The following is a 23,365-nucleotide window of genomic DNA, read 5'->3' as shown; positions in this document are numbered from 1 at the left end:
CCAAATTTCATTACAAGAACAAATATTAGAAGATATCGGTACATTGTCAATAGCATGCTTTATAATAATTTGTCTTCTTTATATTCAACTCATTTCGTTAATTTTATGAAATATAAATCAAACACTAGCACTTTGTATAGAAAATTGATTGATTCAATATGTTCAACTTATATACTTGCAGTTAATAAATGTACATATAAGTGTAAAAATTTTCAATATAGAATATCTGAAAGTTGATGTAGAACAAACAATAGAATGGAATATGAAAAGTGTGTAGAATAAGTAAGTAATTGAAGTAAAAAGAATATAAAATCAAAATAATCTAAAAGTTTTTACCATTATATTATTATGTTCGAACGTATTTTTGTTTTATTATATTGGCCATGAAGGTGACAATCTTCATGGCATTGAGCTTTTACACGAGATGGTTGCTACCCCTGGTAGAAGAGGTAGCGGAGATTTTAATAGGAATAATTGTACACAGCTAGAAGTAAAGTTCGCGGAATAAAATTAATAAATAAATATATCTTCCTTTATTATAAATCAGTAACAAATCAGTGATTGTAATTGGAACTGCAACAAATACACAATATACAAAACAAATCAGTGTTTAATACAGTCCACAGCTACAAGGATTAAATTATAACCTAACAACCTGAGTTAACGAAGGAGAGTTTTAATAAGTTTCATAACTACGTGGCGGTATATATACATATTACTTTAGGACTATATCATTAGACTAAAAGTATTTTTTATTATATTATTACTTTTAAACAATAATGATGATATATTTGTGTAAAAGTAATAATTTGATTATCGGTTACCCGATATACTATTAATCCTCGAAATGGAAGTAGCTGAAGGGAGGTATGAGGTATTATTATTTGATGTATTAATATTTTATTACAAAAATCTTGTTCTTATTAAAAACATTAAAATGTCAATATTATTTTCAAATAAAAATATTCAAAAAATTCTATTTTTGCTCTTCTATAATAAATGTAAAATCAAATTTGGTTCTAAAGTTTTCCATTTGTAATTGTGTATATTCTCCGTATAACATTATCTATAAGTGTACCAAATCAATTATCAGAGAATTAGCAATGAGACGTACAACCAGTATCACGATTTTTCATTAAAAGATAATAAAGCAAACTGCAAATATTGTACGATTTTTTGAACTACTTTTTCTTCAAATACTGCAAATTTAATAAAACATTTAAAAAAAATCACCCCACGGAAAGAGAAAACACCTCGTCTGATTCGTCGGAGTTGTTAAGCGGATATAACTCCTCACTGAAGCGAAGTCATATCCTAACCAATCAGTATATATATATATATATATATATATATATATATATATAATTAGTGCAAAAACCACCTATATTTCATTGTATTCCGGTTCTTGTTAACTTTGTATCAACAGAAGCCTCTTGACAGAAGTAGCCCTCGTCAATTCTTTATCGAATACAAACAATATGATCGCGTTAAAAGCCCATTACGCCATATTAAAAAAATAAATAAAAGTTTCAGCTTGCGCAATGATGCGGCATGTAATACTCGTCAATTGCCGCAAAATCGCACACACTTCGGCACCATCGAGCGCAACCATTCTATATAATGGAGTGTGTGTTTTTCGAGAGCCTCGACTCTCGAAAGAGGGATATTTTATTTTATATTTTAAAATTTAACGCTTAAACGTTTAGATCTCTTTATTTCATGCCTTCTATGTGTATGTGTAAAATCACGATTCTTTATTTTCCCTTTTGACATGTGCTCTTGGCACAATGGAGCGCGCATCATAAATCATAACACTGTACTGGCGGCCGTAACATCAGTAACATCAGCAGCTGATAAATACCCCGAATCCCAATTTGTAGATAGGTGCTGTCGAATTTTTAGGGATGGAGTCATTAGGGGATGCGTTTTGCGATTCGGGATGCTTAACGCTACGACCAATTACATGATGCGACAAGAAATGGCTCTATGGGATGGAATATTACTCTTGATGGGTGACACGTATTAAACTCTGGCTCGTAATATTTGTTAGCAAAATTATACGGATAAAATATTCTCTTTAATAACGCAGTTTTTTAAACTTTAGTTTAGTTTCACACCTCAAACGTAAATTATAATTTTAGACAATTCGATGTTAGTACAATTCGTGCAACGCCAATGAATAAACTAAATTTTAAAACCCACTTCACAGAACAAGTATAGAAAATGTTAAAAGAAATTGACTTAATTGGGCGCTTAATTTAATTTATTGCGTTTTTCAGAGCGCAATATTAAAAGTATGTACATCTATTCCCCGTTTTGCACGTCACTCGATTTACACCTTTTCGATCTTACGCTTTTTTTTGAATATATTTTTTAATGAAATTTATTAATTTTGCATTTACATAAAATTATAAACACTAAATATCATTCGCTTCTATCTACAATAATATTTTCAATGTTTTACTGTCAAAATATAACACTACAAAATGTTTGTTCCAGTTACGAATTCTTAGTAGTCCGTTTATGATGCTAATATGTAGATAAGATGAACACTTCCCGTTTTATGATCAAAACTAAATCATATGTGTGTATAAGCTATAGTGTTTGAAATACCAAAACAAAAAGCACCATTGTTTTCAATTTGAATTTATATGTAATTGATACCGTAAAATAGGTTTTTTATATTGGTTTTACTGTTGAAATAATTAAGTATATAAATAGTTATTTTTCATTCAATATGTTTGTTATTCATCATTAAAAACTATCAAAAATGGCTTTTCATGGTGATTTTCGTTTAACACGTTTTTTCCATATAAAAAGAAAATTTTCGAGTTGCGCGGTTTTTTGGAACCTATCTTTCGTATAAAACGGGGAATAGGTGTATTTCTAAATTTGATAGCTTTTAATTCAGTCATAATGTATTTGACATAGGGTGAATAGGTGATATGTATTTCTAAATTTCAGAGTTTTTTTATTCAGCCATGTATTTAACAAAGGGTGGAGCGGGGCTTAAAGGTCTGCGGGTAAAAAGATCTACCATCGATATCTCAAAAACAAGTAAAGTTAAAAAAAAATTAACAACAATATTTTAAAGTAAAAGATGTATTACCTGATGCAATAATATTGTAACAACTATATAATTTGTATGAGAAGTAATTTTTTATACATAAAAAGCACTGTTAAATCTAACTTAAAATTAAAAATATATCTCATAAAATAATTAAATAATGCATTGTACTTAGAAATTATATTAAGGTCAGGTAAACTATACAACAAAGCTCACAATCAAAAAAATACTTTTGTTATAAATCCGAACATGGCCATCTAACTCCTAATAGCAACGTCGCAAGAATCAAGGTGATGGCTGGTTATACATCTTTTTTCCTCTACTTTCAAATATTGTTAAAATATTGTTTTGTCTTGAGAAATTGGTGATAGACATGTTTATCTGCGGATATTTAATAAAAATTAATTGCTCGAAAATGAAAGTTTAATTTCTCAGCAAAATCTTAGTTAAGCAAGATAGTATATTTGAATTCAAATATAATTTTAAGCTAAACAAAAATTTAAAATTAGTTGATTACAATGTGCGTACAATAGTTATCGTTCTAAATTCTAGTTCTAAAAATACCTAATTTTAATATTTTGTACATCTTCTGTAAAATACTCCCTAGATATCTTAAATAGCATATAGAACAGTTTTATGTCAGTGTTTTAAATAAACGCTTCGCATTATACATCCTATACTGCGATCATGAATGCTAATGGTGTGATATGCTCGCACAGACACCCTTTCGAATTTAGCATATATATGCATATGATAATGTATATGGAATTTATTCCGTCGAGTTATTCACTTTTTAGATGGCATATAGGGTGTCGTTCACCAATGAATGTGCCGTAATACCTAATACTGCGAGATGTCAAAATTTGTTGACTTTTATACAAAGAGGTTTTGTCCTAATGACAGTTTGACATATATACGATATGTAGACTCACTAATACCCTTTTACGTTATTAATATAACGCTAATATTAGTCATTTTTTACTGAGTGAGGTCAAATGATGCCATTGCATTGTACAGTTTACTACTATTATTAGCTAAGCAACTTCAGATTTGAATTTCAAAACGTATAATTAATTCATATTTGATTTAAGTTGATTTTTGGGTTTTATACCCAATGAGGCCAATTACAGCTATTTTAATAATAAAACCTGACATAATGCAGTAGTGATATCATTTGAAAGCATAAATCAGTAATATATTTTCAAGTGAAAATAGCCCTTCCGGTACGAATAACATTCAACAGAATAGAATAAAATATATGGGTGAATTGTTTAAAATTAAAATTGAATGTAAAAACGTATCAACGAAGAACCGTAAAAATTTGTAAAAAATAGTAATTTCGATAGATTCTAAGCACATTTTTTTTAATTACGATCTGTCACACTTAGGACAATTAGTAATTGTTTTGACTTTTTTTTTATTATATGGATCTTGAATGGATGGCAACCCAGTAGTTGTCCAGTCCAGTTATGACTAATTATCTATACTCGAAGTATTTGCTGACATTTTTGTTATATATGCAACTATACCTACGAAAAGCGATTTTTACTTGAGGCTATATTTGAGGTCTATAACCTCAAGTGGAAATTTGACATCAAAGTTGCTTGATGTCGGGCTATGGCGGTAGCGGGAATCGAACCATCGAACCCGGGACTAGTTGGATTCTAAGCACAATGAAAGTAGAAACGTAATTTAATACTTATATTTAGAAACGATATCTATATAATATGATAATTATAATTTGGAGTTTCAAGTACCATATCGAAAACAACATCACCGCCACCAGTTGTCGACAAAGAAGCACTCAATATGTTTTATTCCGTTATTTCGGGAGCGGACTAATGTAAAAGGTACATTCTTTTCAAAGCGCTTTAAATCCTAGTACAAAGTAAAAAATCACATGCCCAATATTTTTTATAAAAAATCTGTGTAATATTTTAATCACAACATAAGGTGAGCACGTGTACGTCGCGTATGCGCACCGCGTGGAATCGCCGAACGCCGATGCACAATGGCGGTCACACAAAAATGATTATTACTTACGCTTGACCGATCTCAGCCGAAAAAAATATTTGATATTTAGGCACATGCACAGTAGCCCGATTCGAACCATCTGTGGACTACTCGCTATTTTGAAAAAAAAAATTGAAGAGAAGATTTAATGGAAAATGTAAAAAAAGTGGTGAGTAGTGCCGTAGTTTTATTTCAAAGGGCTATAATAATTAGATTAAAATTTTGCCTTAGATATAGGAATTTAATTAAATAATTTAAATTAGTTATTGTGAATTTTACCAAGAAATTTTAGAATAAACGAGGATGAGGCTCGAATCATTCTAATTTTATGTTGGTAATAAAAATATGATAAATATTTAATGGAAATATTTTGTTACTCATATAACATCATATAAATTAACTTAAATAAATTAAAATATGGCAAGTTTTGCAGAAACGGTAAATTATCAACAACCTACAACGCGTCGATAAAAATTTAATAATATTATAAATATCGTTTTATTAATTTTGAATGTTCGGTTCTTAAAGATCCACGAGTAAAACGTCCACCATCATTATCACAAAAACAAAGCCAAGTACCTATATATTTTTTGAGTGATACTTTCTTAAAGTATAATAGAAGGCAAAAGATGTAAGCAGCCATCACACCTTAATTCTCATGATATCACATCAGGCAATAAATGGAAGTATATCAATTTTCATACAAAAAGTATTTTTTTCGTTAGTAGTTTTTTTTAGTTTAGAGTGTTTGTATTTAGTTAATGATACCTGAATATTATTTTTAGGTATATTTTATTTGATAGTTTTGTAAAATGTTATTTTTAACTTAGATTCAACAGTTATTTAAATAAACTCTATAAAAGCTTACATTTGGCCAGGGTAAAAAAAAACTAAACGTTCACATTGGCAAAGGTGTAAACAATAAAAATAGTAATTAAAAAAGTAACATAAGTTAAAAAAGCAATTTTACAAAAGATAAATTAAAAGTTGTTCTACCTCTGCTGATGAATACTTCGAAACATGAGATCAAGGTTATATACAATGAAATTTTTGTTGCTATTATTTCGTAAACTTCCTTCAAAATTAAAAACAAGGATTGGATCAGTTTACCTTTTGGCTGTCTCTTCTCATCCCGCCCATGGTAAAAACGGGACAGATGACAAATTTTAGAAAAATAAGTAAAAAAAACGTATTTTTATAGTTAGGAGTTAACTGGAAATTTTACTGAACACCTAATGAGAGATAGTATAATTACTAAAAATCAAATTTGACCTGTTAGCCCGATCTACCCTTTATAAGTTTCAACTAATGCAGAAATTCGCCCGCGTATCCAAAGATTCAATTTTATGATCGTTTGATTTTATAATAAAACCAAAATAGAAAAATCATTTCAAATCTCCAATTGATTATGCGTTTACTAAAATAATATTGATATCATTATTTTAACCGACCCAAAAGTTTTGAAAGCATCTTAAAATCTCAAATTGCTTAGCAGAAATCATTAGCAGTTAGATATCAACAACTTTGTAATAAAAATTAGTGTTTTAAATTTATGCATATATAAAGTTTAAGCATATTAACTTTCAAATCTTATATAAGACAATAAGGAATAATCCAAATGCCAATACAATAAATGAATACAAAAAAATCTTATATAATATAAACAATTACTTTAAAAACTGATTTGAAGAACTGATTTCAAAACATATAGTTAAAAATACGAATTCTCTTCCATGGTTTGTATAAAATGTAAAGACAGTGTTTTCCGTAACGGCTGTTCGTGTCACTATTGTTGTACTCGATGTTTTACAAAGAGCTAAATAAAAATACTAAGAGTTAAGGACACTTGCTGTGCCAATCGAAGCGTTATGGAAATTCTGTGAAGTAAGTACGTACAACTATATTATGCATTTCCCGGCGGTATCCAATATTAAACAATGAATAGTGAAAAGTTAATCAGACGTAACAGACTCCTGTAGAGGCATTGACTTAATACCTTAATAGCTCCAAACGGAAAGCTCACTAACATATTGTTTACCGGTTCAATAAATATTAAATTGTCTAGTGTGTTGGGAGAAGCAAAACGTTTGAATCGGCCCATAATTAGGATACACGAAAAATATTGGAATGCAATTTTCATATAAATATGATTATAACGTAAATATATTGATGATTCCAAAAAGAGAAAAACACATAAATAACAAATTAATATCGATCACAAAAGGTATCCAAAAACCATTTTTACGGTTTTATGGTACGGTACTTGCTTATTATATTCTTTGTTCTACAGGGTATCCCAGAACTTAACGCCAAGCCGAACGGGGTGATAGTATTGACCCTTTACTGTTCGTAAAAAAATTAAAAAATATATATATCACGTTGTTTGCAATTTATGAGCTTTCAAGTGCAGCCCTGAGCTATAGTAAATTAATAAAATAAAATAATAATAATATAAAATATATAAATAATAATACAATATAAATGATATTATAATATAATAAAAATAAATGAAAATGACCATTTACTTATTATTGTGGTTAATCTTTATTAAATCTGTTCATTTAAAGTTTAAATTTTAAACTTTGGAAGCGTAACAGTGAATTGGACCTTAGTTTCTTAGTATGAACTTCTAGGACCACAGTCAAAATTAAAAACACAATTGTTATATGTTTTTAAGAACTAAGACTTTTTGTTGAATTGTAAATTCAAAAAAAATTAAAATCGATCAACTTTGAGAAGGCTACCCTCTAAACTAATGCACTAAAGTGTGTTGGCAAGTGTCATCAAAAGTTAGTGCATTTAATCAGCATTGTAAAATTGTAAAATACTTGATAAATTCATTATTGAAAAATTCAGAGTATAAATATATAATGATGGTAAACTAAGGGGGTAAAGGTTCATTAGGTTTTTTTACCCGACCGACTTGTAAGCTTTTATATAAAAAAGATGTTGAATTCAACTTATAAATAATAATACATCTTATAGAACAATTAAATGACGTATTCTTAAAAATTATATTAAGGTCTCGTAAACTAAACAACAATGCTCACAACCGCAAAAACTAACAACAAAAAATTTGGCAATTATCTTTTGCTATGGATTTTCAAACATAGTCATTTATCTCAGGATAGCAACTTTGAAGGAATTAAGGTGATGGCTGGTTATACATCTTTTTCCCTCTACTTCCAAATATTTTTGTTAAAAAATCTTCTTAATTTTGATTTTAATTTGAACCTGCAAATGCTATCAATAATAAAGAAACGTAATTATGGTTTTTTGCATATTTGTGATACTGTAATATAGTTCTATCTTAATTAAATCCGTTATTTCGTAGTATTGCAATATTAAAATATGTGCATGAAGCTCTAAAGCACGTTTAAGTGCAAGTAGTTTTAATAATTACACAAATCAATATGCTACAATAGTACTAAAATAACTACAAGAAATGCTGGAATGTGATGAAGCACTATGAAGCTCACAAATCACAATATTATTCTCTTTTATGAATTAACTTTATTATGGACTCCTGTCCTGATGACAGTTTTCACGTAACAAACTACCACTAAGATCTTATTTCCGTTTACCTCTAAAAAGCTCTACTATTATAATTCTCAAAAGATTGAGCTGCCAATTTTACAATCATTCTTACAGACCAAAGAAAGCGAAAGTTCGCCACAAACCCTCGCTTTGGGATCGATAGTGAAAGAGTACTTTAACGCTCTTGAGGCATTTTTGTATTTTTTTTTCTTAGATTTGCCATTGTCCGCAATACACAAGTTCCTTATTGTGACGACTTTTTGAAAAGAAAATCGAAGTTTTGCCTCAAATCGTTTGAGTTGTCGAGAGATTTATAGAGGCAAAAGGATTTTTTTTATTACAAGAATTTCTGCGACTATTGACATCGTTCATATTCTTCAACTGAAACTGTTAATAACATTTTTTGCACTTTATCCTGGTACTGTTTACATAGAAGTTGCACTTGAAATGAGGTAATAATAGACATTATACACACGCAGTAGCGCATTTAAGACGTTTTTTATATAAAATTTGTTTCTTGTGTGTTTATATCGAACTATTGGTTGAAAGAAACTGAACGGACATTGAAGTATTTTTGGTAAAAAGTACTACCATGTTCATCCATGGTCGATTAAAAAGTTACTTAAATATTGTATATATTTAATATATGTAGTATAACTATAAGTACTAAAATTGATTACTTTATTTTTCATAAATCGTAAGGTGACCATATTTTTTCAAGTCAAAACCGGGACGGTAATTTTTAGTTATGACGGGATGAATACTAAAAAATTTAATATAATTTTAAAATAAGAAACAATATTTAAGAATGCAATAAAAATGCGACAGCTTTCAAACTTAATATAAAATTTTGTTCAATTTTCTTCATAATTGTTTAAAAATAATCAGCACTTAGTAATCTCAGGCAGTCAAGAAGTTCATTCCCATAATTTTTATTAATTTTTGTAAAATTTCAAACATAAGTTCAAAATTATGAATGTTAGAGGCTATTTCAACCCGCCTTTTTCAAATAAGCATACTAGTTGTACATAACATTTTCAGACATTTGATGGGTAGTTGCAATTTTATTGTCAAGTAAGAGCAAAGATTTAATATAGGCCCATATTTTTCGAAAACCCGGGACAATCCGGGACAAAAAAAATAATTCGGGACAAATAATGCTTTTAGAAAAACACGGGATACAAGGTGAAATCCGTGACAGTCCCGGCCAAACCAGGACGTATGGTCACCTCATAAATCGTAATAATCGTAACTTGAATTTATTCGTTTTCGTGTGGTTCTAAGTAGCTAGATTTTAATAATTTTAGCATTTTGTGTGTCGATATATTAAATATTACGTTACCATAGTTTACTATCATTATATATTCATTGGCGGGAATTAAATTGGCGAACCTGGTACTAGTTTGTGCCAGCCCACGTTTACAGTAATTACACCTCTACTGCGCACAAAACCTCTAGAAAATTATTCATACTCTTTTGTTCGATGATCAAAATTATTTCACTATTGTAATTTACAATTGTGCATCTATATACAATTTTATTATTTATTGTATTTTTTTAATTATTTCCACAAGATATTTGCGGAAAATTATTTTCCCGATCCAGTTGTCCCAATTTCGTTTCCATATTCAATTCCCTGTTTATTCCAACTTCGGCTCTCTTCGCGCATACATGGCGTTGTCAGAAGAAAAAGAGTTTTTATACTTTATATACATATAACGTAGTCTCGGTAACGTATGACAAATCGTCTAAATAAATTCTCGTGTTTTTCCTTCTACCGAGTTCGCGTTTTTCCGCTGGGTGAGCATTGACCGTGATTCGTTCGTAGCCGCCTGGATGGGACGTCGGAGTCACTGATGCGACTACCGTGTTTATTTTGCATATTGCATCGAAGAAAACGACAAACGTATTAGGGAATTGATGCTGCCGACACATTATGTTGAACACAACTATGAATCACTTTTAAAACTTATTTAATTGTTAATTTTCAAAATACATATAGAGTAGGTCGCGGCACAAAGGTCCAATCTGACTATGAGCAATTATATTGTGAAAACCAATCTAATTACATTAAAACAAATACCACATATCAAAGAAGCAACTATCTGATTATGATCAGTAAAACTCACAACTAATTCACCACTGTAGAAATGTTTTTTTGCTGTTTTCAAAAATTTGTCATCTGGTCCTTTTTACTCCATCAACGAGGTAAAATGGAACAGACCGGGAAAAACAAGTTCAATGGCTTATTTTTAATTATACATAATTCAACCAATGCAAAAAATAAATTTCATGGGTGCATTTTTCACCATATAGCACTGTGTATAACCTTGATCTAGTATTTCGTCAGAAATAATAAGCAGAGTTAGAATAACTCAATTTATTTAACTCGTTTCTTGTAAAATTGCTTTTTTAACTTAATTTTTATAAACTTTATATTAAGTATTAACTTAATATAAAGTTTATATATATATATATATATATATATATATCTTATATATAAAAATGGAGCTCTCTTTCAAATGTCCGAATAAAACTCGAAAACGGCTGAATCGATTTGGCCAGTCTTAGTCTTGAAAAATTCGTGCCAATTCAGAGATGGTCCAAAAGGTGAGAAATTATTTCAGATCCGCGTAGAAACTTTACATTTTTAATTTAAAATTTTTTGTAGAAGCGTAATTTAAATAAAACAATGGACGGTGGCAATTTCGTGAAATGTCAAACGCTTTTGACAGATGATGTTCAATTACGTTTAATAGAATGTTTTACGCGAATATTATTTATTTATGATAAATTTGTATTAAGTAGTTTTGTTTGTAGTTTTATTTATATACAAAAACGTTAGTAAACGGGCCGCAAGTGTTACTAGAGACTCAAAATATAAACTTTTTTGATATGTTAATATGAAAATGCACTTTTTGGCATATTTTTTTCAAACACGGTGCTCTGAAAGATCTCATTTGTATAATTATATGCTTATTGGTATTTATAAAACATTTTCTAGGTTATATTATTTTTTATTTATCTTATTTAAATTAAGTATCGATCAAATGGACATTTTGTCGAATAACATTTTTCCAGTTATAATTTCCCAGAAATTATCGCAGAATAGATATTAATATATGAAGGTCCGGGATTAAAAAGGTCCACCACCGATGTGCCAAAAATCAGTAAAGTTAAGCATTGTTTAACAATATTTGAAAGTAGAGGAAAAAAGATGTATAGCCAGCTACGACAAACTTGATTTGAAAACGATAATCTTTGAAATGAGGGAGATAAACGGTAATCTTTGAAAATCCATAATAAAAGTATTTTCTTCCGTTGGTAGTTTTAGCATTAGTTAAAAATGTAATTATTTTGTAAAATACCTTTAAAATTATTATAAGGCTTTAAACCTTTTGCCACCTGCCCGTTACAAGTTACCCCGCATATAGGATAAAAAGGTCTAGATAACAAATTTTTGAAAGACATCAAAAAAGCACATTTCTACAATGATGAAGTAGAAGTCAGTTTACTGAACGTAGTCAGATAATTGTTCGTTTGATATGTGTTATTTGTTGTGATATAATTGTTATGGTTTTTACAATATAGTTTATATTTGCTTAAAGTCAAATTGGACCTTTGTGCCTCGCCCTGCTCTACATATATACTTTTTATTAAATTTACTTTAATTCATCGAATGTAACTTGAAACTTTTCAAAAAGCAGGTCTAAGAAGAAATACTTAATTCGCTTTTTATCTCTCCTCGCAAAAAATTGAAAATTTTGTATAAGCTCAGTAGTATTATTTACAATTATACACAAAATCCAGAATCCAAAAAGAATCTGAAGAACTTGAAACGTAATTAATAAGCCGAAAGACCATAAAAGACTCGGATTGGATTATACGATGTTTTCTATAGAAAGTGTATAAAACTTGCAGTTTGATTGTATTGACAAAATATAGACAAACTAATGGGGTTTATTGTTTTTATAATACCTAATTGTATACAGCATTCAAACAACACATCCTTATGCACTTAAAGTATTAATATTTTTGATTCTCTAGGAATGGTTTAGAATATACCTTATTTAGCAAAACAACGTTTGCCGGGTCAGCTAGTATATATATATATATATATATATATATATATATATAAGTTTAAAATTTTGGAAAAACGACAATGCGGTTCTACGTTAGAATCCACGTGAATTCCGTCGCTGAAACCGAGTGTGCGGAAAAAGAAACATTGCGAAGTTTTCAATCGATTTCAAAATTCATTTCTCTTCGAGCGGATATTCTGAAAATTGATGTGCACTATGTGATGGCTACGGGCGAAGCTAAAATTTTATGACCGTTTTCATAACGTGATAAATGAAATATGATTTTGCGAAAAACACAAAAGCATCAAACAAAGAAAATCTGCAGGAAAAATAATATAGTAGAAACAATTGGATCAATATTATTATTGAAATTTTATATCATAAAATCAAGGATCTAAGAAATGTATTGTAAAAATACATTACACAATAGAGCTTGCCAGTTGCTCAATTACTGCGACGTTGTATATTTTTATCAAAGTATTATGTTTCAAAAATTATTATTATTGGTATCCTGCCCGAAAGTAAATCATAAATATGATGTAAATCTAATAATTTAACTTACAAAGTGATTAAAATTCAAACAAAAATTATTATTCAATAATACAATATCCCTGACAACTCAGGTTACTACTCTAGTTTTCTTTTTTATTACTTTTAAAATATTATTTGTTAAATTGTTATTCTATTTTACTTTATTTAAAAATACACAGTATAGCTATATTTAAGTTATTGCTGTTAATTATATCTTTTTTATATATTTTATGAAAAAAAATTAAAATACATTTATATAATTTAAACCACGTAGAGTATTGGAGACACTTCCTTATATACAAGATTAATTAATTATTTTATGTTACGTTTTACTCTTTTTAATGATTTTGCGATATATTGTTATTTACTAAATTTATCTTTACTTGAAAAGTACTCAGTATAGTCATATCTTAATTTTGGCTGCTAATTAGATCATTTATATATTTATATTATTTTCAATTTTTGTGCACGTATTAAGAACTTATTGAGTTTGCTTTATATAATATTTAATCCATAAAAGAAATGATTTGCTTGATGTTTTATAATATTTTATAATGGTCAGTCAAAATATATCCCACTCCTATTAAATTAATAATTATATATCCTACTATTAAAAATTAGTTATAATATCTCCTAAGGACGTATTGAGTAATGTTATTTTATATATAGAAATATTCAAAAATTACGATTAGTCCAGTAAAACTTCTTAATGTGTTTGAGACAATTTGTCTATAAGAATAATAATCTTATAATGTTGTTTTTGCTGAAAACATTGCACGGTGTACCGGACACTAGTATTGTTTGTGATATAAGAAGTTCACGTCTTTTTTATATAAATTATTTAATATTTTACTATATTTCAGAAACTTCAATAAATAATAATAATCATAAAAGATTGATAATAAAGCCTGCTTCCACATACAAAAATTAATGTATATATATATATGATTTAGTAGTTATTTAGTAGTTTAGTAGTAAGTAAGTAAAAATACCTAAAAAAATTTCCAGTTTTACGAAACAAAACTCATTTTTCTTACTAAAAATAATTCATGATTATCGGCTGGTTAGTTGTATCAATGTTAGTGCAAAATTCTGTGATGTGTACACATTTTTAGATATAAAATACCATGTTCAATATCCACTGATGATGACATTAAATTGAATGTCGAAACGTTTGAAATTAAAGATTATTTTATAAATCTTTGCCTTTTCTTTGAAGTATCGCCCCCAAGAACTCACTTATATATATATATATATATATATATATATATATATACCTATACCTTTTCAACCCTCCTATAAAACCATCCCAGTAACCTCATTTTTTACACCAAATGACTATAGCCCGAGAGCCAGTAACAGATTTATATGACCAAGTTCCTCTCAAGTGATAATTGGTAAAACGCATCAGAAAATCGAACTATAAAGCCTCGTGAATGTCAGCTGAGGCTCGGTGGGGGGGATGAGTAATTGTAACCCCCCCCACGCTTGAAAAAAAAAAAAAAAATTCACTCATTTCCTCCCGGCTAAAAGTTTATCAAGTTATAGCTAACCCAATACCTCAACAAAAAAAAAACGTCAGCTGGTTATAACATAGTGCATTGTACGTCAGCTGATGGCTAGATCATGGGGAAAAAAATCTTCACTTTCAGTGATATCCTCTCGGTTAAAAATTTACCAGATGATAGCTTATATGTAACAATTGATAAATATATACGTCAGCTGGCTGTATCTCGGTGGAAAAATCGTCAGCTGATACTTTGAAAGTCGTTACGTAGAAGTTAGCCAGAAGCATTTATTGACTATTTAAAGGCATCAGCTGACCAGGTTTCCCTCGACTTATTGCTAGCTGATTTTTTTTATTCATCACTATATTATATTTAAAATCAGCTCACAAATTTTCGTGTGGGAGGAAATGGCGCCTCTTTAACACGTTCACTGCGTAAGAATTTTTTCACTACTAGTGCGTATGGCATTACGAGGCCGAAATGTACTCGTAATGCTTCTTCCATAATCACGCAACCAGAAAATACAGATGTTATAGTGTATGACGGATATTTTATGTTACATCAGATGAAAGATGTACCTTTTAGCTTTGGAAATATTTCAAAAAAAGTACTGCAAATGATATGTGCAACCACAGCTAAGATCATATACATTGCCTTCGACAGATACATTTTTCCATCAATAAAAGACACAGAACACAAACTACGAGGCATGGAGCAAGCATACTTCCATATCGAAGGCCCTGATCAAGTGCGAAAAAAAGATTTTTCTCTTGAGCTGAAGAACGTTAATTTTAAGGAAGCACTGGTACAGTTTCTTATTGAAAATTGGGAAAAAGATTATATGTGGTCGTATATAAAGGATAAAACAGTTTATGTGAGTGCAGACTTTTGTTTTCGATTCATAGTTAATGACTCAAAAGTTATAAAAACTCGTGTTGAAGAATTTTCGTGTCCGGCTCACAAAGGAGCAGACACAAAAATGATTTTCCATGTCTGCAACATTGATATTAATGCAAAGGTGACGATTCGTTGTTCCGACACTGACGTGTTAATAATTATGTTAGCTAACATGGCTAATATATCAGAAAATATCAACATTTGCATGGAAGTTGGAGTTGGAAAAGCCCAAAAATTTATAAATGTTACTCAATTATATGAATCTTTGGGATCTGATTTGAGCGCAACACTTCCGGCATTTCACGCATTCACAGGGTGTGATTTTAACCCGGCTTTTTTTCGAAAAGGAAAAAAACGACCATTTTCAATAATGCCTAAATCGAATGATTTCATCGAGTGTTTCATCCAAATGTCAAAATCAAAGAATAGAGACAATATTTTTGAGAAAATTCAAGAGTTTGTTTGCCATATGTATGGATTAAATCGTCTGAAGAAGGTCAATGAGGCAAGAGTAGTGTTGTTTGAAAAAACATATAAATTATTGGATACGGAGACATTCAAGTTACCTAAGAAAGGTATTGATGGCTCTTCTCTACCACCTTGCGAGTCAGAGCTATATCAGCAATTTTTAAGAGCATGCTATATTTCTCAAATTTGGTCAAATGCACACTTGAAGGTTCCAACTTCTGATGATCCGGAAGACTATGGTTGGGAAGAAATTGACAATAAATATGATTTTACCTGGTTCTTTGGAAGTCAGTTACCAACATCGATTGATGAAATAACTATCCAGCCCGAAAAAGGTAACATTTTATTATCATATTAATGATATTATGCTAAAATACGCATTCTAATTTTTTTTTTACAGATGATGACAATGAAAATATAACAGCAGACAGCTCTGACAGTGACTCGGACAATGAATCAGAGAGAGATAGTTGTGGCTCAAGCCAAAGCGAAGCCGAAAATGATTAAATAACATTGTCATTCGAATTGTAATTTATCATAATTTTTTTATAATAAATATTTTTTATCAAGTAACTAGTTAAATTATACTAAGCAAATTGATTATTGAAATATTGGAATATATCTAAAATTATATGATTATATACTTATAAGTCTAAAAAATATTGATATAGATTATTTGTTTCATCTCAACACTCATATTGGAGTGCTATGCCGAATAATTAAAGAGACGTCATTTCCTCCCACACGAAAATTTGTGAGCTGATTTTAAATATAATATTGTGATGAATAAAAAAAATCAGTTAGCAATAAGTCGAGGAAAACCTGGTCAGCTGATGCCTTTAAATAGTCAATAAATGCTTCTGGCTAACTTCTACGTAACGACTTTCAAAGTATCAGCTGACGATTTTTCCACCGAGATACAGCCAGCTGACGTATATATTTATCAATTGTTACATATAAGCTATCATCTGGTAAATTTTTAACCGAGAGGATATCACTGAAAGTGATGATTTTTTTTCCCATGATCTAGCCATCAGCTGACGTACAATGCACTATGTTATAAACAGCTGACGTTTTTTTTATGTTGAGGTATTGGGTTAGCTATAACTTGATAAACTTTTAGCCGAGAGGAAATGAGTGAATTTATTTTTTATTTCTTCAAGCGTGGGGGGTTACAATTACTCATCCCCCCCACTGTGCCGCAGCTGACGGTCATAGGGCTTTATGATACTGTTGTCTGATGCGTATCGCCAATTATCTATCGAGAAGAAATAATTAACCAAATTTGCACCTGGCTCTTGGACTACTAGATTAGTAAAGATTTACTAAAAAGTTTTTCTAAGCTTTTATAGGTTTTTATGATTAGTGTTATTAATTTAACGTCATTGCAATAAAATTTCTAAAATTTCTAAAATTTCTAAAATTTCTAAATTCAATTTTCACAGTGACCATATGACTCACCTTTGTGAGCGATGTCGTCCACGCGGTCCATGAGACTGTGACTGTGCCATGGCGCCACGGGCCCGATCTGCTCCGCCGGCAGAATGATGGTGGCCGCGCCGCGTCCCTGCAAATTCAATTATATTATTAGAATATGAAAATTTACTTTTGTCTTATAAATACATTTAAAAAACCTTAATTTAAAGCTACTTTCTTATTTGATATTTTATTGATTCCAAGTATGCAAGAAATAATTACTAAAAACAAGAAATCAACCGGTAAAAAAGAAGACCTGCATTTGTGGTAAAATACTATTCTATTTCTATTCTGTTTTGAGCCGTGCGAATGTTGGTTACGATGTATGACTTGTACTCTGCGTTCATGCTCCATGTTCTTAATAAGACGAAACAATTTTTTTATGAACTACTTTCTTAAAAATTATTATCAGTATGTATTTATCGTATATGCCGTTCTATACGTACTATATGGACAAAATGGTTTTTGTAATAGGTTTAATTTTTCCTTAATAAATATGCTATTCTATTTCCTCTCCCTACTTAATTAAAATACTACTTTACTAGTAGTCAATGAACCAAAGATGAGTAAGAACAATTTAGATTGATTTCAATATTATTCAATAAATAAATATCATTAAAAAAACAAAACATGCTCTTATTATATATGTATATACATATATATATATATGCTCTTTTATCCGTATACAATATTTTATTAAATTCACACTTATTGAAAAATATATACAGACAAGGTAATTGCGGAAAAATAGCAATCTTATTTTTAAATTCTCCTTTACTGACTGCTATTGCTTAAAATGATTTGAGCGCATATATTACCTATATAAAGTTAGGTCATTCATGGATTACTCGTGGAAAAGTAATTAATAAAATAAAAACTAGAGAGTAAATTTCTTTTCAACGAGTTTTTGGATATAGAAACTATAAACATTACTATGTGTACATTTATATAAATAACCTACCTTTGGAATATAAAAATATAACCACAATTTAGAAGTAACAATAAAAATATCTATCGCAAGACAAATATACCTAAAACTGATTACTTTCTATTCGAGCAATTGCTCTACTTAGTTAAATTTTATTTACTTTTTATAAGAACTAGTAATAAAACTTAATAAAAACCTTGTGTCAAATATTCAATTCTACTATGTTCTACAACATAGATATGGTAGTCCAAAAATCATTTTTCGATAGAAGAAAAATTTCAAAACAATCATATCCCGGTCGAGCTGTTGCGATTTATTCATGAAGACGTATTTTCTATTACATTTTAGATGTATTGAAAATAAGAATAACTTTACATGACATTCATGGGACATAATCCTCTTTTTTGGTTTCCTTATGTTATATGCAGGAGCGCTCTCCCGCTGCCACAAATATTATTATATGTAACTGAAGGAATAATCTAAAACGAAAACAGAAAGCGACATTTCCTATTGCGACCGTAAAAAATAAGAGAAAAATCATTTGGTACATATATATTTTAATTTAATGAAAACTAACGTGTTTAAAATATCGACTATTTTTTTTCTCTCTTTTATTTTAGATTTTCTAGGTAATTCAAATATATTAAATGTTAACAAATTGTAGTACCATAAATAATACATTCAATTAATATGCTAGAATGAAACTGATTAATCATAATTTTCAAACTAAAATCAGAATTTTGATAATATTTAACAATATTGATAATATATCGGCAATCGAGAAGATAAGTTTAAACAAAATACAAATGAACAAATAGTTAAAATTTCATAAATTAATTATTACTATTATTAAATTGAAATTCACATATCTGAGTATGCACTATGGAACTAAGATATTTGCGCAATTACGCAATTTTTAAGTTTGACATACATTTCGTTTTTTTTGCCTATATGTCAGAATTATTAACTATTTGATATGGATCTTTTTTTTTATTTATATATATACATTATTTTCATATCTCAAACAGACAGAAGTGCCTGGTATGAGAGATTATAAAAAACAGTTTTCATATTTTATATATACATATATATTTCTAATAAAATCATCAACAAATAAAAGTAAAATGATTGACCGCTAGGTTGCTCTCTCGAGAAAACACTAAGTTATGGAAAACAGTTGTTCTAATAGCTGTTAGATTATAAAAAAGTCAGAATCGGTAAGAACGAGATTTGATTCCATTTGATTGGATATCATATAAAATCAAATAATTTATTCTGTTTTTTCTTCAAATTTATTCTGTTATTTCTTCGGCGATTCGAACAAAAAAGTTTCCAACTCAAAAACTGTTAGGATGTAAGATTCCTTTGCGATGGTACACGCATTATTATAATTAAAATTTGTGTTTTTACCATATTTGCTTTATGGGCTAAATTTTGTTTTACATAAACAATAGGGGAGCAAAAAATCAGTAATTAAGCCTATGTACGCAAATGCAAAGCAAAAAATTATGTTTAAACATATTTTTGGTGTTAGTCAATTATGTGACTTTCAAGTAGGGTAGAGCGGGGCTAGTTGAGCATAGGGGCAAGTTGAGCAATCGAAATATCTCAAAAACTATTCACCGTCCGTTTAGGCATTATATGGCGGAAAGATAGAGGTTTGGGAGAAATAAACATCCCGCGATCGCTAGTGGCCGCTGGACAAATCAGTGAGGCTCACGGGCGTTTTGTTTATTTTGAGACCAAAAAGTAAAAACGTAATTCATCACGAGTTTTCGTCTGGTTTAGTGAAATGTTATTTATTTTTAATCAGGTAAATGTTATTCTTCAATATAATTATAGTACTTTTAATATGCACAGAGATTCTGGCTATAATTCTCACGTTTTTTTTATAAACTCAATTTTATTTTGAAATTCCGAGTTGGGGTTAGTTGAGCATAGTTGCTAAACTTGTTATGTCACTAAGACAATTATCATTAACTTCCAGAAATTGATTATTATTTTTAAGATTTAAGCTAAGTCTATGAGTAATAATATAAAGAAATAATGATTTTAAACAAAAATACTGAATATAATGGTAAAATAATTCCTAAGATACGATATTGTTCTGTTGATTCTACTTTTCGTTAATTATTCAAAGCAAATTACTATAAGTTTTGTTTTCTCTGTCAATAAAGATTATAAATATAGAACTGGTTATTAAAAACTTATTTTATTTCATCACTAATCGACATTGAACCTGTGATTTCATTATACTTTCTTAGTGCTCAACTTGCCTCACCTATGGGGTACATTGAGCATACTTGACTTTTTGCATTTAAACAGCTGTAGCTTTTAAATTTGACTTATTACCAAAAAATAGTATTAACACTTTTGTTAGGCGATAAACAACAAATCCATTAAGCCATATAGCAATTTATTGAGACTTTTCATTGAGGTGCTACATCCGTTTAAGTAAAAATTTGCTCAACTAGCCCCGCCCTACCCTAACAGCGGTCTATAATGTTTCGCACTTTTGTATGTATATAAAAGAAAATGTTACTCCAGCTTGAAAAGCTTACCAAAGATCATAAATATTGATTGTCTTGACAACATTATAGAAGTATTATGCGTTATTTCACAGAAAAACCATAATTATTTGGTAAAATAAGAAAAAAATGGTATGTGACCCGAAAGTTACGCGGGTCCATAAAAGGTTAATTTCGTTCAGTTTTCTATATTCATGCATAAAAAAGAAACTAATCATATACAAGAATGAAACATCCATCTTTAACCTTAAATAAAAACCTAAGGGTGTGTTTTATCTCATCAGTTTGTACAGACGTTTCTTAGAAATAATATCTGCAACTATGTGCGTGCGCCAACATTATTAACGCAACAGTACGCATCGACTAAAGTGTGAATGCGAATTACTTTTCCTGTGTATGAAACATGACTTCTTTCATAAAATATGAGAGCATTTGGCACATTATTTCGAACCCATTAGGTTAGCAACGCCAGGGGTGGTAAACTCATGGGGGTGGTTGCACATTGCTGGGACGGACCCAGCTAAATTCCACGCTTTTCGTTGTACATATTAAATATCATCATGCATTGTAATATTAAATGACGTCAAGTGCGCTATAAAGTTTACAATTGGGGGACTGCACAGAAACAGAAAAGTTTGTAGTATTGTGATTTGAATTAATCTTAATATTAACGCGGTATTTTCGTTTCTGATGTAAAATATCTAAGCGAAGGGCGGAAGGCTCCAACGCCATTTGGCAAAACAACACCCGTTGTATATATAACATGTAAAATCAATAGATTCAAAGCAATTTTGTTTTATATTAATGTTTTTGTGTGAAATTGTTTTTATGTATGTATATGCCTATTGTCTGAAAACATTTTTTTCTTATAAGAATTTATTTTGGTTGAAGATCAATATTGCTTTAACAATGTAGAATAAATGCCTGCATAGTTTTATAACCTTAATAACTATATAATGTAGTAAATTTTTTATATAATAAATAATATTTATAATTTTCTATTCTGTCAATCCACTTAGCTCTTTTTATCTATGAAATAAACAAAATTATTATCATCTCTAATAATTTGCAATTCAAAGTTAATTTTTTTTAATTTATCGGAAATGAGGTACATTTCAGGCATATCCTGATGTATAAAACCAGACTTACTGAACATTCTTATAGCCTAGTAAAAAATGTTGTTAGATCAATTTTATGAGAGAAAAAATTGAGAAAACAATAATAGCCTATATTTTAACTCTAAAAATCGATTTCATTTTTTTCATTCTATAATCACTTTAAAGAGCTACATCACTGGACGACCTTAGATTATCTTCATTCTAATACATAAAATGTAGATAATTCACGCAAATAAATAAAATTTTAAAGAGCAATCAAAGCCCAATACTATTAATATGGTTAGATAAAACTATAAGCTACTGCCATTGGCAATGGCAATACAAAATATTAAATATTTGTAAAATCAGTAAGATTTATGTGCAAATATCATCGCAATGTTGTACTTTTTAACCTCCTAAGGTTAAGTTATAGTAAACGCAGCACATCAAAAACATTTGTATATATCTTTACGTTTCAAACCCTTCTAGATATTGTGACATAAGTTAGAAAAAAAACGATATATGTGTGTTTGTGTATGTGCAGATACAAATTTTGGTCGACGAAATTAATGATTCCCCCATTGATCGGAAGACGTGCTGAAGTTTTAAAGGAAGACTGGCCCAACCGTTTTAAACATACGGATCGAATATTGCCAAAAATGGAACTCAATTTTTGAGAGAACGGAGCGTCCGACTTGAATGATTCAAAAATCAAAAAACATTTCACTTGTATTGAATAATTGATAAAATTTTTGAAAAGTCAGTTCTAGTGGTTTTAGATATCCAGCAAAAAAAAGTCAAGAAAAAATAGAATTTGATATTACAGTACGGGAACTTCCTGAAATTTATCTCGAGACACGATGCCATGCGCCACTATTTTTAACTTCCCGTAGGGTAAGTTATAGTAATCGCAATAAAATCAAAAATGAAAATTTTTATATATCTTTACGTTTCAGAGGTTTCTGAATATTTTGGCATACCTTAGAAAAAATGGATGTATGTGTGTGTGTGTGTGTGTGTGTGTATGTATGTATGTATGTATGTATGTATGTACGTGTGTGTATGTATGTGCGGATACAAATTTTTGTCGACGATTTCGGGAACACGGATCAACCGATTTGAATAATTCAAAAAACATTCAATTCGTATTGATAAGGAGACGTGCTGATTAGTTTTTGGCGAAGGCAGCTCTAGCCGTTCCGAAGATACGGGGCAAAAAGTGCCGAAAACGGT

The 23,365-nt window shown here is 29.6% G+C and overlaps 1 protein-coding gene across 2 annotated transcripts in view; it reads right to left on the bottom strand.

Annotated features, from left to right (window-relative positions):
- Positions 1–23,365, bottom strand: part of LOC113376714 (paired box protein Pax-6-like) — a 127,040-nt gene that overhangs the window by 56,412 nt on the left and 47,263 nt on the right. For both annotated transcript variants that reach the window (XM_026616735.1, XM_026616736.1), the window contains exon 2: positions 17,565–17,670. In XM_026616735.1, coding sequence (XP_026472520.1) covers positions 17,565–17,595 — 31 coding nt within the window. In that variant the 5' untranslated portion in view covers positions 17,596–17,670. The remainder of the gene's footprint in view (positions 1–17,564; positions 17,671–23,365) is intronic.

Source organism: Ctenocephalides felis, unplaced genomic scaffold (genome assembly GCF_003426905.1).
Source record: "Ctenocephalides felis isolate EL2017-DRISC unplaced genomic scaffold, ASM342690v1 CF-g0.4_SCAFFOLD_01886, whole genome shotgun sequence".
In the NCBI taxonomy this organism is placed as follows: domain Eukaryota; kingdom Metazoa; phylum Arthropoda; class Insecta; order Siphonaptera; family Pulicidae; genus Ctenocephalides; species Ctenocephalides felis.
Note: the sequence above shows the minus strand (reverse complement) of the source record. Positions and strands in the feature narration are given on the sequence as shown.